This window comes from Opisthorchis viverrini (genome assembly GCF_000715545.1).
Source record: "Opisthorchis viverrini unplaced genomic scaffold opera_v5_439, whole genome shotgun sequence".
Taxonomy (NCBI): Eukaryota; Metazoa; Platyhelminthes; class Trematoda; order Opisthorchiida; family Opisthorchiidae; genus Opisthorchis; species Opisthorchis viverrini.
This window is the reverse complement of record NW_008752097.1, coordinates 198,669-222,986: the sequence shown is the minus strand read 5'-3', so window position 1 is coordinate 222,986 and position 24,318 is coordinate 198,669. Positions and strand designations below refer to the sequence as shown.

Below are 24,318 nucleotides of genomic sequence, written 5' to 3'. Positions count from 1 at the left end.
CTAAGCACGATTAGTCTGCGGCATTACGTATCGTACAGGCTAGCAGTCGACTCAGTTCGGTGTGACAGCGGAATCCAGAAACGAATGCCGAACTGAATGGCGACCAGCTAGAATTTTTCAGCCTGAAAACCTCAAAGACACTTTGGCCGGTTGGATGACTCTACCGTTCCCTGTTGAATCATTCAATGGCGTTCCTCAGCCACTTTATCCTTGTTGCGAAGCGCGCCGATCCAGATGAGATTTGAACAAATTAAAAGTGATCAGTGTTGTAAACAAAACACCACGCTTGCCTAGAATTGCGCAGGTGTAAACCCCATGACGTGGAATGGATCGATTCCAACAGTCCCTTCCGTGGGTGGCAGCTGTACGGACGTTACTGATCTGAATAACCCCTGCATAGAAGTGGACAACGTGGCGGCCAATCAGCCCTTGTGCTTTCCTGGGGTAAACAAAGAGGGTACTTAATTCGGTAGATTTGATTTTACAAGCACTTGGGAACTTCTGACATTTCGAATCTGAATCTCATCCCGGGTGTAGAATCAACATATTCTGTGATGTACCGTAACGCTGTTGTGGAGAAACATCAGCATCTCAAGCACTGTTTTAGGGTAAAAAAAACGAGCCGTTGCTATGCGGACAGTACCTTGGGGCCATCTTTTGTATATGATGGGTTGATTGGTAGCCAAGTGAGCTGGCAGTTAGACAGGATAAACATCCACACACATTTCTGTCAACCAACACATCTAGTACTGACTGGGTCTTCGAATCAGGACTCCTTACCAAGGAACCCCCAGTGAGATGCTTTTTTATCTTTCTGAACTAAGTGCCTATAAAGTTCTGTGTCGTTCAGCTTTAGCACCCTTTCGGTGCCCAAATGCCACACCACCCAAAGGTTTCACGAGAGCTGGGATACTGCCAGGTTGCCCGAGCCTAGACAGAGGAAGCCAAGGCAGAGGTTGGGTTCGAACCACGGACTGTCCGGGCAATAAATTCGCGCTTTAACCAACTGAGCCATCTCGCCCCCAAAAGTTCTGTGTGACGAAAATCTATACAATACTACTTATTAATAATGTGTGATTAATTCAATGCTTCAATGATTCTGCATGTTACCACACAAAGCGTATCCTTGTGACCTTTTCAAAAGCAAAACAAATTCCTGCTTACATTGGACTTGTTCTAATTAACCACGTGACTTTTAGCACAGGTAGCTTGAACGAAAGAAAACATTTCAGAAGTCATTCAATCAGTACTATATTTTTATTGTTGTCGAATGCTGGGCTCACGTGAATATCACAGTCCTGAATACTAGGTTTGTGCATTTGCCTGTATTATGGAATTTTTCACTGTATCAGTAGAAGTTACCTGAACAGGTTCAATGTGACCTCGAACCAGCAAGCAGCACCACTAGGTTGTTTTACTGAGTGAGACCGCGATGTGTCCTGACCACACAAGCTCACATGTCTGATTTCAGCAGGTGCGCTAAGGCTCATGTGATAGAGGCACAAGTCAGACAGATGTATTGATTTCCGATAAATCGCCTGTCTGGGGGGGGGGCATGTGCGCAGCTGGTGAAATTAGCTTCGTGCAAAACGCTTGGTGTTGGCCTCACATTTTCCGGGTATTGCATCTTCCATAGGACAAAACGGCTAAAAAATCGGTTGAGTCACACAACGTACAAGCCATTTGTGGATTGCTTGTTTTTTATGCTTTGACGTTAACGCTATTGAGCAGCAGCTAGCTGAGAGTCCCGACAAGTGCTAAAAACATTCGTACTTATCTAAACAAGGAATTAGTTAAGATCAGCCCAGTTAATATGGTCGTGCTAACTGGACTGAATTGTTGCTGAGGCGATTCTTTTGAGTAATTCCTCAATACGAGCAAGTTTATATCTTAGCGTATCGATTTGGCATCGGGTTATGGCAGCACTTCCCGCGGAGCATTTCTCATGACATGCAAGTGGGCAATTTGTCCTTTTTACGTTGCTCTTCGACGAAAACTCAAGCGAAGCGATGTGGAAAGTTAGAGCCATGCGAAATTGGTGTTCATCAGCGGAAAGGTTTGAAACACGAAGATGTCTGAGACCAACCTTGAAAACTTAAATCTTTTACACAAATTTGTTTTTTTAACAGATAATAGACTTGAGTTCGACTTTATATAACTGAGATTGTCATCCGTGAAGGATAAATTCAGTCTGATACAAGTTTGATACGTTTACTACGGTTAACTGAGGAAGGCTTGAAACCAGGGCCATAGTTTAAACGCACATGGATGTCTTCAACTGTTACCGAGTTACGTTCCTGAGGTGTCTGGGTAATCATTGTATCGTATTCGTGGCTTCCAGCGCTTTAAAATTGACAACGCCGACCTTAATTATATGTGATCTTAATAGTAGGCAACATTTTCCGGTGGTACGCATGATCGCTTGCGTACCCCCACTCACTATCCAGTGGGGCAGTGATCCAGTTGAAATCTAAATCCCTCTGCTCCAGTATGTTCAGCTGTAGCACCCTTTCGGTGCCTAACTGCCATGCCACCCAAAGGAAGTACGAGGGCTGGGATACTGCCAGGTTGCCCAAGCCTAGACAGGGGAAGTCGAGAGACATAGGTCAGGTTCGAACCACGAACCTTCCGGTCAGTAAATTCTTGCTCTAACGACTTGGGACATCTCGCCCCCATATCTGTTCATTAAGACCGACAATCCCCGAAATGAGCGTCTTCGAATTTCGAAACCAAGACAAACGGCTCTTCCATAACCTACAATACAACTTTACATAAGCAAGCAACAAGATGTGGTTTGGAGTTGGCCAGCCCAAACTCCTGAGGTTACGATCGCGTGTTCGGACAAACAATCGACAGCATAGTGTGTGAATCGGAGTCCTCAGCCCCCCGTGCTATCCAGCTCCGTTCCCGGTGGGTTTCGAATTTTGGGTCGGATGAAACAGTGGGAAAGAGAGTAAACTTCTCATCGAACGACATGATCTTCTACTTCCGAGTCAAACATTCACCGTCTTGAGCATCAGTACACGTGTGTGGCTCCAAGAGTAAAATGCATTGGTACACCGTTCACCAGGCGTACCTTTGCCACTGAACGGATTAGAGGGTTTCGTTGAAAGAAGTTATTTACTAGGGAAACACCAACTGGACAGTTACAGACTAGGGGACAGGGAACCAAAACTCTTATATGCATCTTGTTTACAAAAACTGAATATCCATATTCTCCTTGAACTCGTCTTCCTGAACTTTCCTGGATATTCATTGACTGTTACTCAATTGCAAGCAAATGCTACAAAGCGACTCCGCAAATTCCGTAACAGATCTTAGTTTTCAAAGGACGCGAAGCGGATTTACGAGAAAACACGCTACTCGCATGTCTCATCAGTAGTATCCGCCATTACACTAGTATATCGGACTGGTCCTCGTGGACCTGCTTCCAGAATTGATGAATAGAAGGGGCTCATAGTCTGCAGAAAGCACTACTTACACCGAACAGCTGTCTGATCACATATGAAATCCTGTGAAGAGGCACAATTTTTTGAGAAAGAGTACTCTGGTTGAGCCTACGGTTCGTTGTAATTCGAGTAGGAACAAAAACAATCCTGGATGCTGAGCGGATACCACCACCTAACCAGGAACCGTTCACAATAGCCGATGGAACGGGTGGATCAATAGACAAACCATCACACAAGACTGATCGATACACGTGCACAACTGTGTTGGGTGATCCACAGATCTTGAGTTAGTTTGTACATCCCATGTCATCCGCGCTTTTAAACAAGGTTTCCTTGACCTTACTTTAGATACTGCTAAATGTACTGTTACATATTGTACAAAAGCCATCGGCTTCAAAAAGTCAGCATTTTTTAGTTTTGGGTTCCTCCTGTTTGTCTGCAAATAACTGCTGTTGTTGCCGTATGATCTCCAAAAGAGTACGGGTAGCCGTTTCTCACCACCTTTTTGTCAATTCTATGTCGGAGAGAACATTGGTTTACAAGCGCACCAGGTTAAACTGACCTGACCAAATGAATAGGCTTCAGTCATTCAAGAAAAGACTGTACTGATCGATAGAGCACATATTTCGGTGGTGTGACCATCCAAGAAGATAATTCAGTACACAAGCGACTGTCTGGTTGATGCGAAGACAAAAAGTTACGCCCACAGTTTGGACACAATCCGAACAGACTGGTCGTGGAACTAGGCCTGTTTGATGTGGAGCAGAACGCCATTCACCGATGGATGGTACTCACAGAGAACAGTAGAAAATATATTCATAAAGTAAATGGCATCAGGAGAACTCTGTCAACAACCTGACCAAGACAGATGTTCCTTTTTGGAGAGAAGGATCAGAAGAGTTGGCCAAAACTGATCTCTCGAAGGAGGTAGCATCTTCTAGAAACCTGTTTACCACCGAAATACGCTTCATTGAATTAATTGAAAGTGATTTCCATCGGGGACAAAGCCATCTACTGTTCTTGAACGATAAAATCGGTCCAGTCTGATAATGTCAACTTTTTTTGTTTTAGTTGATTCCGTTTTTTCTATATTTGTACCTCATGTTTATGACTGACACATCCGAATTTTTCGCGACTCAATGAACATGGTACACAAGAAAAAACTCCCCTCGTATTGGATCGTATTGGTTGATGGTTTTCCGCACTGCCATAAACAGTATACAAGTGGATGTCATTTGCTCCAAGTAGCTGCCGAATCAGTGGGGAAACTACAGGGGTGTCAGCTAACATGATGTATTGCTCCAGGGTGCGAGCACAGTCGTCAACTCAACCTTGTGATTCAACCAAAGTTTTGTCGTTCCAGCTTAGCTCCTACTCATGATCCTCTCACTCAGATTCATTGTATACAATGGTAATTATCCGCTCATCATGTGGTATGCATTAAGTAGGCCTAGTTATTATGAACCACGTTCAATGTAGTTTACTCAAAATGTTCCATTAGCCTTGTCAATAATTGCACGTGATCGATGGCCAATCCGCATGCACCGAGAGGATATCCTTGAAAAATTCCAATCTCACTTGCACAGGAGTAACTTGAATACTGCCTACAACCGAGTGAAAAAATCTATTGGGCTTATTAGATCAATAATGACAGTTTGAAATTCACCAACCTTTTAAAAGAATTAATTGTTCTTTATAGTGCTGATCAGACATCACATTCAACACATAATCCCTACAATTAGGTTCAAGAAACGGGACTAACGTCAAAATGAGCGTCAGACTTAGCCGGTATCGTTCCGTTTGGATTGGGGGAGCGTAATATACCCTTGACATAAAATCGCATCAAATGAAGAAAGTGAACTGGTGTCAGCTTGCTTATGTTTAGCCAGAAGCACTTGGCACTGACAGGACTGGGTTCGAACTATGAAACATTAGGTTATCAACTGGAACTTGATAGCAAATATTCACTTCCATTTAGTGAAAACTGGGGTTTATTGGAGTCACTGGCTGTCTGCCACGAAGCACACAAGTAGACGATATGCGAAAAGACTAGTGTTCATTCATACCTCCTCGTGACAGAGGAGGATCGATTTAGAGCCCACTAAATTTGCTTATTCCATGGCATGTAACAGACGCGATTGGACAAACCGTATCCGGCACGGTGAGTGCCGATAGCAAAAAGCCGAGTGGAAGGCATTCGGAGATATCATTCCTACTTAGTTATTCCACTCCCCATATCGCGTACAACTCCCCAAGATCCTTTTCATTACTCCTATTTAAATTGACGCTGGCCTTGAATTTTGAAAAAGTGCACGCGACGATTACGTATCAGATGGCGGTACTCAAGTAGACACTCCAGAGATGGTGTTGCCCCACTTGTGCGATCCATATGGATTTGGTAAGCAGTTCTGTTCGCCCGGTACACCCGGGTGGGAAACTACCTTTTTGAGCACACCAGAGTGCCTTGAGCACAGGCGTTTTTTCTTAGGAGGACTGATTTACGTCACGTCTTCTGCACTCGACTACTAGTGAAGCCCTCGCTGCAGAGTTATCTACTACAAAATGCCAACTGACCAGTTACAGACTAGTGGACAGGGAAGCGAAACTCTCATATGCATCTTGTTTACAAAAACTGAATATCCACCCTCCTGAATATCCATCTTCCTGAACTTTCCTAGATATTCATTGAATGTTGCTCAAATGTAAGTAAATGCTACAAAGCGACTCCACAAATTCCGTAACAGATCTCACTTCACAAGAGAGCGAAGTGGACTTACGAAAAAACATACTACTTGCATGCCTCTCCCATCAGTAGTATCACCGTCACACATTGGATCTTTAAACGGCTCTTGTGGGTGTGTAATGATATATTATGATTCCTCTGAAATGAAACTATCAGAGTGTCAAAAACCCTGCATATTTGTGAATGAGACAGTAAGGTCAGAGTCGAGCTTCAATTGGCAACTCATCATTTTCTGACTTGCTTCCCAAATATTCTAGGCCAAATTATCGACCAGAAACAAGTCATGCTAAGTAAAGCATAACTCGTTGAGGTTGCGGAACGGTAAACCGTCAATGGTTTTGATGAAAAGGCTACTCAGTATGGCAGTAGGTTTGTTAACGTGGCCGGATGGCGTTCTGTTTGTGTTGCTCCCTTTTAGAAAGGAGGATAAATCAGCACTGTTCCCTTCACGATGGAGAATTCCCACGCAATCAGAATTATCTTGTCGTCGAATCTATCCATCCTTGGGGAGGGCTGGTCTGTGTCATATTTGATCAGAACAATTACGATGCACACCGAACAGTGTCCCGCTGTGAAAGAGTGCACGAAATTTCTGGTCTTGTCTGCGATTTCCTCGGCGAGACCTTCAGCACTTACTATTCCAATACTATAAGGCATACTCTTGCAAGTACAGAAAACCAATTGAATGTTTGTCATTAATTCCAGTCCAAAAGGCCGCGACACTTCTTTCTTCACTTTTCACGTTGGACTGATCGATTTTTGAGGTTACGGTACATTCATTTGCAAATCAGTTTGACTTTCATGGGAAACTCAACTGAATCTCTCGTTTATGGGCTTTCGAACAGTTTTCAGCAACTTTACGAGTATTTTCCTCTAAAAAAAATACCATTAGATATTTGGTAAAACCCTTTAAAACTAGAAGAAGGTAGTAGTTAGGATCAAGAAAGCTGAAAAAGTTCTGATTAATATCGGCTGTATCCGGCAGGACAAGCTTAATTATTTTTCCCATATTATGTGGTTAGTTTCGAAGGCCGTGTTTGTGCGCATCCCCTGGGCAAGATTGCACTAGACCTAATGCGACAGGGTTAACCGTGGTTGTGAAGGAAGCTCTACAAGCCAGTTGCCAATCTCGGTGAACAAGGACAAACAGCTGCCTAGTCAAGGAACAGTTAGCGCGTCCAAACTACCAGAATCCTGACGCATCACGGTCGACAACGAAGGCTTCCATGAACATCACAACGAAGGGGATGTTCGTTGAAGGTGTCTGTCTTGACGCTTCAGGGTGGCACTTGGAAATTATTGTTTTGTCCGGAACCCTGTGAAGTTAGCAAACATTAAACTGCACATACACTAATCGCCTGTGAAGGTCTCGCTTGTGATGCTCACTGGCTATTGACCTATTAGATTGAAGTTGAATATATCCATGTGGAATTCAAGTTCACAAGCGTAAAGCGGGACAGTGTCTGTGTCAGCTCATTTGGTAGAGTACTCGCCTTGTAAGCAAGAGCCCATGGGTTCGTGTCCCCTAATTTCGTTTGCAGTTGTACGCTTGGATCCCCATCCATCTGATTCCCAAAACCATTATCTCTGCTACCTCAATTCCGAAACGCACTGAGTCTTATGGTGTAACGAAAACGAACCCAAGAACTCCAATGATAGTATCTGCACGGTTTAACTTGAATTTTCTGGGTGCTCCCTCGCTATGTCAAATCACCACTATTCAGGTAGTTTACTACACCGGTTTCCGTGTCTTTCGTGGACCCCTATAGGAAAATTGTTAGGTCCTCCCAGGACTGAAATGAAATCAAGAGCCTAATTTGTGCATGTGGTGAGCATGGATAGGAAGACACTCGTATCATCGCACCCCAATCATGTAGGTTCCAAGCTACAACCGAGGTCGCTCCCCACTGTACACATGCCACTCTCAGAAAGTTACCGATCGTTATGGTAAATTTTCCTTCAGCGGTTAGGATCCTCTCAGAACGAGCATTACTTGGTAATTCACAATTATGAACAGATCGGTACTAGTTTCAGGGTAAATCTTTTCCCAGGTGAATTCTCCGATGACCGATTGGGCGATTCGCATCCCCGACGTTGATTCCGTTTCGCTTTCTACGTCACATGAACTCGACTGACTTTTGTTCATTTAGATCAGGTAGCGGTTGCCTTGTTTGCTGAATGCTATAAAAGCGTGATTTATTTGTTGGCTACCTCACAGAACTGTTTTCCGCCGAAAGAAAAGATCATGGTTGTACGTCGCAGTGACAGAACGGCATCTCTTGGCATGGTGCCCGGTTGACTTCAAAAAACTCTGGAAATATAAAGGATAGACTACCGTAGATGCAGTGATATACACTGGGAAACCCCTTGTTGCTAGGCCATCAGGTAGAAGTTAACAGTCTGTCCGACTTGGAAAAAAAACACTAGCAGTCTTACGTAACTGAGTCTTTTTCGCAAAATATTGACGATAAGTGTAATTACTGGTCATGGCTGTAGAAGTTAACAGTCTGTCCGACTTGGAAAAAAGCACTAGCAGTCTTGTGTAACTGAGTCTTTTTCGCAAAATACTGACGATAAGTGTAATTACTGGTCATGGCTGTTCATTTTGATGGGTATACAATAATATCAGGTTTTTAATAGCTCCTGAACATCCTAATGAAGCGTTATATTTCATGTTTTTCAACCGTTTTCTCAAGAACAAATCCAATCGATACAACTTTTTTCAACAAAGGCCTGGCAATTACGTAGTTGCGTCACTGAGCCACAGAGCTATACAGCAGTCATGCGCATCATAGTTACTCACAAATGTATCAGATTTGCCTGAGCTACTTTCCACCATTTAGACCGGGTATGAAACTCAGCTAGACCGGTCGGTAAAACTGAGTGTGTGTGGGCAGTCGCAGGTATCGCGCGCGGGGCCAATCCACGTACCACCTGAGCACAGTCCCGAGCAGCACATTCCGGCAAACTCCGCATCGGATGACGCATCTGATCCGAGAGGAATCGGTCGATTGCCGGTTGTCTACACACACACACACACAAACACACACACACACACACGCACACACACACAGAGAGAGAGAGACAGAGAGAAAACACCAATACACACAACACCATCCTGTTGAAGACTGTGAATCCACTGTCCACACAATTGTGTCACAATTTTGCCTGATTATGCATGTGCCAACTGAGCCCTATCAACTGAGTCGACCTATCAGAACACTGCCTTGCTCAGGTCTGAATCTCATTTATCGTGACCAAGTAACCACAGTTGCCTCAGTCAGGTCGATGTCCGTTAGGAAGCATTAGCCTGATTTTCAATGTCTTTCTCACACAATCAACACTTTCTGCGGTGCCTTAACTGCACCGGTAGTAGCCAAGTCCTACTGTGCCTCAACGATAAGATGTTACGTCACATTTAAACATATGCCTCCACAAAGACGATCCGGCAGTACGCTTTACTCTGTTCTTCAACATCCTCTCTCCTCTTTGTAGGCACAAAGCTTTTGGAATCGCAGCTGTCCGAATACGAGGTAAGCTCTTGCACACTTGGTATTTCGTTGTGTCTCAGTGCAGCAAACAGTTTATGCAATTTTATTTGAACATTGGCAAAATCATTGATCATCTGTCTAGCAGTCATTGGGAGATTAGAGTTAGCATCGTTGAAAAGAAATGCCTCATTTCTTGGGACTCAACACGATTGCCTCGTGTGATGTTTCTACCTAGCACGGTTCTTTTATTTCAATCCCCGGAGTTCAGTAGTGTTATGAAAACTGTTTGAACATATAGTGAGTGATAGAATTTTGTTTGTATTCGTCAGTTATCTGCGACATCCATCTTTGGCTCCCCCTCTTAGTTGAGATGCGTACACTCGGCCTCAATGGCAGATGTGTCGGAATAGACACTGAGCGTGTTCAACCTCTTAGGAATTTGTGGACACTTGATCCCGAGTTTGGACGACAGAAATCCTACTGTTTAAGGCGCAAGCTTACTAATCGGAACGTTCCTGGTTCGAAACCAACATGAGCATATCGATTACTCCTGTTCAGACTTGTTCAACTTACCATTATCTCAGTCCTGTTGCTTCCTTCTGGTAGCACACCAGCTGGGCACCAAACACTGAGTATCGATCCCGAGGTACAGTGCTCGCCTAGGAAAAGGTCAATCAAATGGTAGTTTCAGGGGGTTAGGAACCTTCTGTGAAGTCAGTGTGGCATACCACACTACTCTAATGTATTTCAGCACTTATGCAATTGTATGGAAGTTTGCTTTGATATTGATTTTTTCAATAGCTCATCTGTCTGAACATCCGTGGTTCATTTGGCTGGAGGGACGAAAGTGAGAACCAGACCTTTTATGGTGCAGAAAAGTAAGGCGAAGAAGTAATCGGGACTGGGTGACAATGCACGCTACTGTTAAGATGCTCTGTGAATCAAAGTTTAACCCAGAGATCATTAGTGGACAATAATTTGCTTTTACGTTGAGCTTTTGTTCAGTTTATTGAATCTGCGCGTCATGGAAACGATGCATTTTTGGGATTAATTAGTGATTTTGCATGGGGATCAAAGTGCTGTTGGATGAAATGAGGATTAAGATGGTCTTTCATGTTTTCGGGATACATCTATTCAGACAGGGTTCATAGCGAACTGAGTGGAGACCCATCTGGGTGATGTATTCATGCGTCCTGCGGTCGGTAGTGAGGTATTTCAGGTCCTACACTGACCTCCAACGTGAGGCGATCCCGGCGCCTTCCACACCTGATAAGAGCTCGGTTGTACTAAGGTGAGATTCGGGACAAACGGTGATACCCTCGTGACAATTATGAAAGCAACTTGCCTGTTTTAGTGGAGGTTGACACAGCATTCATCGCTGGCAGAAGTTATATAGCGTGGAACTGGGCTGAGACCGGCCACATCAGCAATGAATTTGGATTACTTACGGGTCACTGGATTTCGGCTGTTATGGGGTTTATATATGTAGTAAGAACAGCAGTAACTAACATGAACTGTTAGGGCGAATGACGCTTGATAAACAGTTGGACAATTCAACTGGAGAGATTTCAAACACCCGTCCGGAAGGGCCAGCCCGGCGTTTAAAAATGAGAACATCAACCTGTGGGAATTCTCACCAAGTAACCGCAACCAAAAAAGTGCAATTCAGCAAAACAAGCTCCGTGAATGAGTGTCTTCACAAGATGCTTTTTTGACAGATGATTACCGAGACAGATGAACAAATGGGGCCTTTTGTTGGCAGTGTAATCAATCATCGAGCACAACTGTACCACGAAAATCGATCAGTATAACAATGGCATCATGTGACAGGTGTGGGTAAGTTCACCTCCAAAATTTGCTGATGGTTTGTTCAGCCATTGACGAGCTTAGCTGAGGTCAACCCGTATTCATCATCTTCACATATCGCAGTAAACACTAGGCAACGCGAAAAGACAGTCGTTAGAATTGCAGAGCTTGGTACGCTTTTTCACAAGCGTGTGTAACAAGTCTTCCCCCAGTTGTTGGTGTGACCGCTGATGTTCTGAAATTGATATCTGTGGGCTCCTGGAGCTAGTCTTCAGGGAGACAATGCTCTCAGCTCATAAACTTCTAATCCTCTCTGCCTATTTCATTGTCCCATTGAACCTATTATAGCGATATTTTGAATACTGACTGCTCTCCAAATTATGTTGAATTCGAAGCGAATGCCGCCAGTTTTCCTGATATTCTTAGGTTGGGAATCGTTATTGCGGAATTAATTTGAAGTGTCTTTGTTGCATTCATGAAGTCCAGCGTCTCAAGTTTGCTAGTTCGACCAAGCAGAAGACTTCAATTCACGCACATGAATTCTACAACAGACCGGGTGTTCCACACATTCACTCTCTGTCCATCTTTGATTTCAGCACAAAGCTCGAGCCGTCTGTATTGGTGTGAACCACTTGGCTTTAGACACCGAACGTATTCAGCAAGATGAGTTACTTCAGAGAGTCAAGAAGCTTGAGCAAGAGCTCAAAGATTCCGTAAGTTTTGAGCATTGTGAATCCGTGAATGACTACCGTCATCCAACAGGCATCACAAAAGTCCGGTTTACCACAGCGCGCGTCAGAACTACGGGTAAGTTATCAGTCAATTGAGATTCCAACGGCTTTTCCTACCAGAGTGACATCAAGAGTAATTCCGCCGCGCTCCGCTACCTCGAAACCATATCGCGACTGGAACGGTCATTCACAGTATGTCATATTCATCTATCTCTCTATTACTTTCTGATTAGGTACTAACTGAAAATGTCTCCGAGACATCAGTACAACTCAGCAGTCCAAAGGCGCTAACGGAGTCAGTATATGTGAAGAAAGTGAGTTTCTCTTAGCAGATCAAGTGGCGACGGGGAATTCAAACATCATTCAGTTTTCGACTTCATCTAATGATACTCGTGAAACCTTTGTTTGTTTTTCAGGATCTCGGTGGAAATGTCCAAAGCTGTTGGAATTATGTGTCAAATCTGTCTCGACTCACCCAAGTTCACATTCGCAACGCGGCCGAATATCAACAGGTATGATTCTCAAATACCATGGGTAAAAACTCGGTTTTTTAGCCGTACAACATTGTGGTTATTACCTTGATTATATGCGGTTCTCATGTAAATGTGAGATGGCTATCCGACGCAAAATTATAGCTTGCTTTAGTTGTGTCTTTCAGTTAAGTGACATAGTCGTTATGACATCCGCGAGCCATGATCCTAACAGCATTGTGCAGTCAACGTAGTTCAAGTTCCAGTCAAACTGCACAATAAATGGCTTTAGAACAGTTGAAGTAACTTTTTATAAACTCATGGAGACAGTTCTGAAAATTTTAAAACTCAGGGAAAGCTCTAATGGCTGTGAATGCCCATTTGTGTTTGAGCAAAACGTCAAGTCAGACGACCTTGACGAGCTGAACACTTCACGTGACAGCCGCACTACTTAACAGCGACTCCGAAAAATCGATGTTGATGCTACCGAAATGGAGGTTGTCTCGGTCATTCGAGTTAATAACTCTTCCAGCGGTGAGGAAGTTTTGAGTTGAGCCTTATTCACTCGTTTTGTCAAACAACACAAGAACTGGCTTATCCCGGGACTCAACAGATCAGCTACGTTAAGTGAACGATCATACGATTTGAGTTGCACGGTCGTCGAGCTTGCGCAGACCACGGCCAAGATATTTCCTTTCCAGACCATTTTTCTTAGGGTTTCTTGCGATCCACACCTTATACCGCATGATTCAAGATGGTGGCAGATACAAAAACCTCAGCAGATGGAAAAAATTGATCCGTCTTCTATGTAAATCAGTGTGTGTGCACATGCTTGCCATGAGAAAAAGAAAACAACCTATCAGGTTGAGAGTACAAATGCAGGAATTGATCCGTTATAACTGTGAAATCTGAGTTTTGTGTGGAAGATCCTAACTTAATTAGACAGTCTGTTGGAGAGAAATCGTGCCAAAAAATGGAAGAACAACGAGGCATCGTCATTATCCTATGTTCCACTCTCAGTGCCCAAGTATATCATGCAACACCTTTGGCTGCCATACAGATAAGATCAGACGAACTATGGTGAACAATTTGCAGGCAAAACCTGGAAGAGACTAATGTGACCCAAAAAGAAACACTTCAACGATTTGGCTTGCCCGACTGGTGCTATGGGATCATAAGAGTAGGTACAGCAGTCATTCTAGCGTACTCAAGTATTCTGGAGGCAGAGGTTGGTAATGTGTCGGAATATAACTAGCTCAGGTGTATGCGTTGTTAGTTGATCAAGTGGTTGTTGATCTGTTTGCCGAGCTTGGTAATTGGCTTGCAGATGTTTAGTCACTATTCGAGGAGACACAATCAGCCTACCGCTGAGTGGATAGTTGCTCTCTTCGTGCTTCCGCCTATACGGTTTGCAGAAATGGAAGGTAAAGCATCGGCCAACCAGACAGCAAGAATTTGGACCACAGCGCAACACCGATCACGATCGGACCAATCTGAATGCAAATGGGATGATGGCCAGGTAGTTAATCAAGCTACAAAACGTATGAACGCAAGACCGAAGGGAGGAATCACCCACCCAAAGGCACACTGATGATGTCAGCTTGAATGATGATGACTTTTCTGCAAGTCAATTGATAACCTGGGAGAACAGATCAACCACCACCTGATCAGTTACAAGAGACACATCTGTTGATAATTTATCCACTTGAATGATAAGATAAGGACAAGGATACTATCATTTCTGCAATAAAGATTACTACGTCTATGTGCGGATTGCTTGACGATTTAAAGTGGGTTTTGTAATGGTATATGGAATGAATTCTTATTCGAGGGCAAACTGAAAAGACCGCATAAACGACTCTCTAGCACCCAACAGTCCCTTGTTTTTTTTTTTTGGGGGGGGGGGGGGTAGTATGGAGGGAATTGCCACGCTCAGTGATGTAACACAACACTTCGTAGAATAGCTGTTTGCTAACGAACATTCAACAAGTGAGCGCACTCCCAATATAGGTCGATGGATGCGCTTGCATCAGTCGGAACCTACTGAATTTTCCCCGTAAATTCGTTGCTGACAGGGGATGGAGTTAATTGAACTTACAGCCCTTTCACTCCTGTCGTGGGCACGTGCTCAGCTGCCGTGGGTTGAATTGGTTGTACATGACTAAGAGCCCTACCAAGTCGGTTTTGGTGGACGGATGTAGGGACATTTATTTCCGGCGGGCTGGGACGTGGTCGTAACTGTTACGAGCGATTGGTTTTGCAGCACCATGTGTACACTTTACAGTAGATGTGAGACGACGTTTCATTAACTCACCAACACCTTATTCTTCTCTAAGTGTCACGCAAGGAAATACTTCTAGGTCAGGGTGGTCAGTAGTATGTTTCCACATGGTTGCCGTCTGAGCGAAATATTTTGTTCAGGTAATCAGGCTCAGTTGTTAAGGTATCCTGTGAACGTTGTCTTCTGGCTTTGTCATACAGAGTTTGCACTACTCTTTGTTTACACGGAATGCCTCAAAACCAGTGAATCGTAAATACTGGCCAGCTAAGTTTGTTTACGACGATTTGATCTTCTATAAGGTGTAGTTTTCTGTTCAGAATTAATACCATATCGTCATCATCTTATTTGGATGCGCAGTTTAGGTGTCACTGAGAAACTCGATTGGGTTTTTTTCTTTATCGTGGAAAGTGGTGGCTGTCAAGATACCTTGAATGAATGAAACTTGGCTGAATGAAACCCACCCTTGCCTCCGAACAGGCCACAAAAAAAGTCCGCTAAAAAGGGTCCCCTTTTGACGGTAAAACGATCCTTGAAAGTTAAATCATTTTTGCGCATAATAGAAACAAGTGCTTCAAATCAATAGCCAGTCGATCAAATTGTATGCTGTTGCGTTTAAAAAAGCCTATAAAATACACTGTTTCATCAAACGATATTTACTACATACACATTTGTGCCGAATGTTCCAACTGGACGGCGACGTTGTTAGCTGGATAACCGATCATGGATTTGTTTAGCAGCACTTGCTAACCGCTTTTCTAACTTGTACTGTGGCGATTTAAGCATAGGTAGAATGTACCTCAACAAGACATCTACTTTGTTTAATGTTGAGGGTAAGTGGTACCTTGCACCAGTTGAGCTCATATACTTTAATGTAGGTTAGCTGATGAATGTTCTCTCTCTAACAGGGGTAGTTCTCATGCAGGATTGACGAGGGACATTTTCATTCAGTGATTAAATTTTTCGTCTCACCCTCTCGCGTATGGCCATCACAGTGCACGGTTCATGACTATGGCGTTTAAGCTCCTCTGGACTCATTATATTATCGAACTACTTACAAACATATTCAGTAGCCAGCTGACAACAAATATTTTGCCGTACTTCATTCGTGTCCAGTTCCATCATGCGGTGAACGAAGTGGAGGCCAAGTTGTCAAGGCGAATCAAAATGACACATCCAGACCACGCTCGGCCATTGGAAGAAGACATCACTGGGGCACATGTGTTGGCAAATGAGTTGCGTGTAAGTTGCCATATTTCAGTGGATGTCTTATTGCCTGACTTTGTCAAACATGGGTTTGCGATATGATGTCGGCAATACGTGTGACTATTGTAACGAACTCTTCATTCAACCTTCAGTTACTCGCTGTCTGTACTGCGTTTTTAGGGCAATGAAGCTCATTGGTCCTGGATTGTCATCCTTTTAAGAAATCTGATACAAGTTTAGTAGCATCGTCATGACGGCACACTATTAGCGTTGACATAAATCACTTATGCTCTACAAGAAGTTTTGCAGACAAAATTTTAGCCTTGTATTCTGCCACCTGACCTTCAAATTTTAGTCATGAGGAACGCCTCGGAAATCACAGTGGATACTTTTCCTAACGCTGAAATTCAGCTAAAAACCAATCTCCTGCCGAATGTATCGCCCAAAAAAGTTATCACATTCTTCATTTGCGTACAGAGGTGTACAAATGCAGCAAATAATTACAGGTTTAGCCTTCATCGTTGTTCAGTGATTCGATCCACTAGTTACCGGCAGCGTCGTACTTTTTCCCACAACCAAATCTAGAAAGATGGTTTTTTCGAAATCACTGCCTGTATTCACCCCAGGCCATGGTCATGTTACTGCTCCGGTTTGACGTTGATTATGAAGAAACAGGTGTTGTGCAACCAACTGTGGCCATACCTGACGATAGGTTTTGCCTTTCTGCTAGCTAGTTGCCGTGACCCCCATGCACAGAATTTTCCTAAGGACTGAAATTCTGAGGGCCAAATAGGTGATTTTAGGATTCTTTCGAGGTTACTGTGCGGATTTCAAACCACAAAACAAGATCCCAGTTCGTGGACAATATAACTGCTTGATTGCCTCACAATCTTGCGAGTCAATCAGCGACACAACGAGGTCCACTACTTCCTCCAACCGAATCATTCTGAATTCACGCTTGACACCTTTGTGGGTGCGGATCCTACATCTTCCACAAGTCCATAAAGTCACAACAACTAAAATTTGGGGAGCTGACTTTTTGTTTCTGAGTGAAGATTCCCGAGGATTGATGTGCAACCGATTTCAGCCGGGTTGTTAGGTCGTCAAGATGGCTAAGCTAATGTGTAAGGAAGGTGTGGGTGGCAGAATCCCAAATATGCTCCATCATAGGAGGACATCATTAGTCAATAGAATGCCTTCCAATATCATTTGTATCAGGAAGGTCTGATTCCTGAAAGTAACCTCAGAACGCCCGAAACCTACTGCTCCACCAAAATCTCATCAGGAAAGCCGGCAAGCATCCAGGCCAGTCAATCATTCAATCAATTCAGCAAAACCTGATGAGTGTTCATGCACGCCACAGAAGCACGACCGAATGTGATCTGCGTTCAGGCATTTCATAGGGGCACGATCGATGTTGATGGGTGATCACTAAATGTCTATCCGGCAGCCAGGGTCAATGTCAGAAAGTGCCCTTTAAATAGCGTGGGGCCGTTGTAACTCGTGCTCTCGCACTCGCACGCACTCACGCTCTCGCACTCGCTTGTTCGGAATATAGCTGTTATGTTCCCTTCTGTGAGTCTTTTTTTCTCCGGCATTAGGCACTGGAGTGAGTCAGGAGCAGATACCACAGATTGGCGAATCAGCAGATATAACAATTTGTATACTTCAGAGAGTTTCAAGATTACCTGAACCTACAAAATAGCTGTTTTCAATGTAGAGGGAAGGGTGAACAGCTACTAACTACAAACTTCAAATAAGTCAAGAAAACCACCGAATTCGGTTGACCTTCCACAGTGAAGTGAATTCGATAGAACAAAACTGTAGATGAGATGAAACCCGCCTTTTGTTTTTTGCGTAGCCAGTCGTAAGTCTCATGTTGGCGTTTCCAACACAACATCAAGAAGATGCAACAACAGTTGCGAAACAATTAGCTGCTCCTTAGAACGTTACAATCAAGCATATCCCGGTAACCTATCAAGAGGTTTTGGAGAATTCCTCTGTCATAAGTAAAGTTTAAGTGACACTGTTGTCGTGCGCTCATAGTCTTTTTCCTGTCCAAAAACTGTCACGGTGAAACTTCTACTTGTTTTGGACAGGGGTCACACGGCTTGTTGTCTTCGTTCTCCCAGGCTCACATGTAAAGTGGTTGGCCAAAGTAAGCTGCTTACCCACTATATTCCAGAATAATCCCTTGAGAATGCGTATGATGATTTCCTGCGACCAGTCGGTACAGTCGGAGATGGCCGTGTAAGTCCGGCGATTGAAGCAATTCCAGGCCAATATGTAGGATTGGATCCGCTGCAATGACTGACGACCGGTTGAGCAAAACGTTCTGACTACTCATGAGTAGCCAGACGACTTTATACATAAGGCTCTAGCAGGCTGGTTCAGGGATTACATCAATCATGTTGATCGACCGCATAAAAGGATCCGTGGAGACGGCGATCCTCCATGTCCAATCGAACAGCCCTACTAAAAAATGAGGCGCTCACGTAGCCAAAATTCTTGTGATCCAGCCACAACTTCACCCCAAATTTGTATGAAGTTCGAGTACTGTCCAGTTCATGTTTGCCCTCCCCCCTTATTGCGCCATCCTTGAACACTGTGGGACCTAATGACGATTCATCCTGACGATGTGGAAATATCACATGACATGTATAGACCTTCAATGTAAGGCTGGCCCAAAAGAGTTTTGTATTTTGATTACTTTGCACAGGACTTGATTCGGTCAGCTGAGTAGTGTACGACATTTGACAGAAGTTTACTGCCCAGGATTGTGGGCAAATTTGATCATGTTGTTCGCAGTAGTGTTGCAAATGAACCGCACACTTTCTGCACTAAGTATCAGACAGCGTTCTCTTTCACCTAGCAACAAATTTATCTTTGCACTTTTGTGTTTTCCACACCTGAAGGATCATCTGAACCACTTCATACATTTGTGGAATCGAACTGGGCAACTGTTGGAAGAGAGCCGACGGGTGGTTCCGGTGCACCTACGGTTGGGTGGAGTGAACAACGGTCTGAGCACGAACACAGAGGTTCCCAGTGTTGTGATGGCTCGAGCGCTCCTGTCGTTGGCCGGTCCGAACTACGAATTGGCCGAGGGTGAAGAAGTTCGAATCGTGAGCAACACAGATGATCCACATTTCTGGAAGGTGCAGACGAGTAGTGGGATTGTTGAAGTTCCCTCGGTCTGTTTGTGGATTTCCGATCCGGATTTGGGGGCTGTGAAGCGAGCAATAACGTGAGTATTTAAACCGTTTGGGGAAAAGGAACTAACTACACTTTTGGGGATTCAGGGAGTCATTGAAACTTCGGTCTGAAAGACATAGCTGAGACTCATGAAATCGCCAACTTATGGCAATCCACTTTCGCTGCAAGCGGAATTGAGTGAAGGTGTCTTCGACCCACAACGCTCTGATGATGTCGCCTCGACTAGCGATTAAACCAGATGTCTCCACTAAGAGGACAAATCAGTGACCACTTTCTAATTAGCTAGGCAACTCCTGAGACGTTAATGGTTTGCGCACTAAAACTCTCTTTAACCTACTTGTTTTCCATACTAAGGATGCAGCTAGACAGTGAAAAAATCCCTCTTTGGTAGTGAAACCAGATGTGTTTGTTTGTAATTTCAGGCAAACTCGAGCGTTATTTATTTTTCTGGTCCACGTAACCCGGCTTGAGTCAAACCGAATCCACAGGATCGCAAAAGAATCGACAACACTGCCGCCCATTCTAATCATCGTCATCCAAACTGTCGACCATAATAGCTTTGTTCGTTCAGTTGAATACTATCTTACTCAAGCTGCGTTCCACATAAAAAAATCCATGTCACATGGTGGACAGGTCAGGTCCCGATAGAACGGGATAAACCAGTCGGCTTGGTTAGTCAGATCCATTCATCATGTCTAACCAAACAAAGCTTACAACTCACTGGTGAGTACTTATCAGATCCGCTGTGAAGGATGATGGTCATTCACCACTAGTCATTTTGCTCTGCCATGTTTGCAGATCAAACAATCTAGCTGATAGAGAAATGCACTTATTTGCAAATTGATTAGATGTTGAAGGGAGACGCAGACGAATCTTAGCTGATTCGCTCGTTAATGACATCCTTCCGCAACCTTATGAACAGTGTATTACGACGCGTCTTCGATTGATTCTGACCAACAGTTGCTGTGAAGTTTGTTCCGGAGTCCGCGATGATGTTTGGTTTTCTATGGACCTAAAACTCGATAGGAAACTCAATGGATCGATGAAAAGTAGTCACTACTGTGGACTGGTGCGCTTAAGAGCGATTCCCCCAGGCAAAGCCAGTGGTTATGTGAGTTCAAAATCCAATTCCGTACGCATACAACGGACATCTTCCTTTATCCACCATCGATCGTAAGAGATGGGGCCAACTGAGGGAACAATATACCACGTGGAATATATGTCAAGTGAACGGTCTCAAATTTTGTTCCCTGAGGTAACGCTAGATGCGCATACATGCTTTGATATTTTTTGAACTCCGGGAATATGATTATGGACATACAGGTCTTAGTCCTCTTCATATTCATCGTAATGCTGCTTCAGAAGGAAGTGATACCACGGATTAGTCAGTGGTGCCTTGTATTTCGGAAGCATCATCCCCATAAAGTGCCACCAATTCATTCGCCCTAGTCAGCGACTGGGAACTGTGTTGGTTTGACTCACCCCTTATGCGGCTTCAGCGTGTATCGCTCCACTGAGCTCCGGACTAACCAAACCCTAAGTTTCAACCATTAGTCGGGCGTAACATTTGCCACCGTCACTGGCCTGTTGCCTACACAGCCCACTTACCGAAGCCGACCACCGTAGAGCTTGACCAGGTCGCAAACCGATGAAGTAGACCGGGCGCGGGATACCCACCTGAGTGAACTGACTCACTGAGTCGACCAGCCCTCCAACCAAAACCCCGCTTTGGCATCGCTTGCTCGACCAGTGGTTCGAGTTTTTTCAGTGCGACTGACTGGGTGTGGGAGGGAGTGCACCTCAATGGGTGGTGCGTTAGTGGGTGGTACAGCACGACAGCGGATGCCGGCTAGCAGGCGGAAATGACTCATGCTGTGATGCGTTCGGTGTGTGACCTTCATTCCGCTGTCCCATGAAAAACCCCAAAGGCCTCTGCGCCCGAAAAGGTTAGTCCGACTGCACACGGGTCAGTTGGCCAACCACGATGGTGAGTTTTCTTCGTTTAAGAGGTGTGCTTTCGTTCGGTAAGAGTTTAGACTACGATGGTGAGTCTTCTTCGTTTAAGAGGTGTGCTTTCGTTCGGCTTGGAAACTGCCTCAGTGTGAAGGGCCACGTGATTTCAAGCCGATCAAAGCATGGCGTGTTTTCGAAATGAGTAATCATTGGCCCACAGCCCAGGAGTGCTAATACGTAACCGATTTTGGTTTGATTTTTTTAAGGTGGTGAGCTTAAGTAATATCATCGTCTGAATGGAGAGTTGGCTGCTTGAGATCTGCACGACACTGACCGACCGACGGATAAAAAGACCGTTCCCTTTGTCCCTTTCACCTTTTACTTTCAGTTTAGTTGATGATATTAACAGTAATTTATCTCACGAGCTGAAATTTACTCCTAACATTTTCTTTCGAAGCAAATAACCATCTAAGGGCAGTTAAACCTCCTTTGGAAACCCGGTTTCCCCACTTCATCCCAAAAGAGCTCACCGATAGTCACTTGCAGTATACGAATAACATTACTCCCCATCGGCTGCGATGCCTATTCACACGGTTTGTACAGGCAGAAAATATTTACAGAATCAGCCAAAAGTTTAAGGATGGTTTGTCACCGTTTTGATTGTACGTGGTACCTTTTTCAACCAATCCGGTTGAGGATGAAGATCCAAGCTGTGGACCTATGTGCGAATGCGTGATTGGCTCGCAACAGAGTTTTGGTAATCACAGTTTCCACAATTGATTGATGCTTGCTTTAACCAAGGTATACAGCAGACTACATATAGGCAGGTTGGAGGCAAGTTTCATTCCAGTCTCTGCATTCCACGCGAGCTAATGTGATACGGCTGATTTGACTGTGCTATTTGCGTCCCGTTCCTTCGCACAATGCATGTACTGTCTCTCTCTGTATTTGATTTGATTCAGTGCAAGAGAGAAGTGTGTGGAATCGTGGGAACTGGCAGTGGACCGAATGAGAGAACGGTTGCGGACCTACTACACCCGGGTGCTGAGTCACATGGCAGAGAATGGGGTAAGTTGTTGGTGTGTGGAGATGGCGCGGGCATGCAGAACGAACATCCTGTATGTCAGAGCCCGGTGTTGTTTGACTTTCCCTGATGGGGTTTACCCTCCGCACGGTACAGGATACTACTTTTCAAGGGCTTTATATCCTCACTTTGAATGCAGAAATCACCAGATACTTTAGGCAGCAGAGTTGAATGGACGATTTGGCTCACACCAGGTGAAAAACCCGCTATTATAGAGGAAAACACATAAAAGACCGGTGTGGACAGCTATGAGACAGAGAATACCAAAAAAATAACTATAGCCCTATGGTTTTTTTCTGTTGCTGTTTGCAAGAGGTGTTTCAAGGTCTATATTTCCCTCGATTAGCGATAGCGAACAGCTCCAAACATAGCCACGAAGAACAGAAAAAATATGACGTCGCCAGTCGTTGTGTCTTGGTGGACGGTCGTGCAACTCTGTATCGGTCCCTTGGCTTCCTGCTCCGCCCACTACGGTATAGCAAAAGGCACGGTAGCTCTGCACAGCCCTTTATGGCGACAAGAGGAGCATCATTACACCTGTATTTATAGGGTAATCACAGTGTTCCACAAGGTCGTGCTAGAATCTCCGTGAAGTGGCGAGAAGCGTCCAGTCAAAGGAGCTCGATCCGGATTGGCTGGTATTCTGGCCAATCAGAGCATGCCTTCGTTTGGTCCGTGTCCTGCACTTGACACATCCGTCCAAATGACGTGATGTTCGGTTATTAGGGACGGCTGGCCTCGGTACAGCCGCATACCGAATAAATAAATAAATAACGTTCTGGTAATCGGTAGTTCGATGAAGGATGTAATCACTAAAGGACTTTCGACAGAGATTCCATCCTGTCAGTGAAGCTAATCTATGCTGAAAAGTCGAGTGGACGCGCGGCTCAGCAGCACAGTGATGCCTACTCATTTAAACTTGCCCATTCACGGAAAGACGAAACTGGATCCCAAAGAAATTCACAAATATCTGGCAGACACGTGCTGAGTGTGGAAAATAGACTGAGCCTGTGTGTTAGGTAGGCTATTGTATGTTGTTCGTCCCATGTGTTGACTGTTGGAGTCGAAGTCGTAAACCACACACCTACATGCGCTCTTGGTGGTAAAATTTCTAGGACATACGACTATGTACTAAAATACTGAGAGTTAAATTAGCAAACTTCCTCACGCTCTCCTCACCTAGGATGTGTACTACAGCAGCAAGAACGTGATGCAACACTTCCTGGACGATTTGGATCTACTCTACCCGCCATCGGATGCATCTGCAGTGGAACTGAAACGTGCTCTGAATCGATTCCAAGACAAGCTACAGTTAGTTGAACGTAAGTTGTATACTTTACGCAAAAATTCCTATCCCTCTGTTGCTGCATTCGTTTGCGTTTCATGGAGTTAATCGCATTTTTACAAGTGTCCAACAAGAGACTATTCAAGCCTTGTTTCCGGAAGGGATTGCCCTGGAACCGAAGAAATGGATATATCTAGCTTACATCACACTTCAATGGACGATGATGGAACACAAGGTGCCACATAAAAGTCCATTGTTGGAACTTTTGGGGGTGAAAATGAAGTTGATCAGGTCATCTTAACTTGCACGATAGCTCAGAGGATCAGTTGTTTACGACATTCATACTTGGCTGATTTTTGTCATAAACTAATCACAAGTTTGTTGAACACTCTTCGACGAACGGTTTCGCCCTTCTTGGGGCTCATCAGGTAGGCGCAGTTTCTGTCAACCTTATGTTCTACTTGAACAAAAATTGGACTGTTTTCGAGAAGTACACATATTTGCAAATCAACCTGGTTTTTACGAGAGACTCAACTGAATCTCTCGTTTATGGTATTCTACAACTGAATGTTTGACCATCGATGTCTTCGGAGCATTGCCCAAATC

General features: G+C 44.3%; 2 protein-coding genes across 2 annotated transcripts in view; one reads left to right on the top strand and one right to left on the bottom strand.

Annotated features, from left to right (window-relative positions):
• T265_11024 (hypothetical protein) overlaps positions 1 to 24,318 on the top strand; it is a gene marked incomplete at both ends in the record, with an annotated part of 101,697 nt that overhangs the window by 3,370 nt on the left and 74,009 nt on the right. The window contains 10 exons of the mRNA XM_009177564.1: positions 9,633 to 9,725; positions 12,086 to 12,202; positions 12,252 to 12,296; positions 12,341 to 12,412; positions 12,454 to 12,534; positions 12,637 to 12,732; positions 16,085 to 16,210; positions 19,090 to 19,421; positions 22,306 to 22,411; positions 23,611 to 23,749. Coding sequence (XP_009175828.1) covers positions 16,136 to 16,210; positions 19,090 to 19,421; positions 22,306 to 22,411; positions 23,611 to 23,749 — 652 coding nt within the window. The remainder of the gene's footprint in view (positions 1 to 9,632; positions 9,726 to 12,085; positions 12,203 to 12,251; positions 12,297 to 12,340; positions 12,413 to 12,453; positions 12,535 to 12,636; positions 12,733 to 16,084; positions 16,211 to 19,089; positions 19,422 to 22,305; positions 22,412 to 23,610; positions 23,750 to 24,318) is intronic.
• Positions 1 to 24,318, bottom strand: part of T265_11025 (hypothetical protein) — a gene marked incomplete at both ends in the record, with an annotated part of 84,741 nt that overhangs the window by 13,529 nt on the left and 46,894 nt on the right. Inside the window, one exon of the mRNA XM_009177563.1 lies at positions 19,112 to 19,402. Coding sequence (XP_009175827.1) covers positions 19,112 to 19,402 — 291 coding nt within the window. The remainder of the gene's footprint in view (positions 1 to 19,111; positions 19,403 to 24,318) is intronic.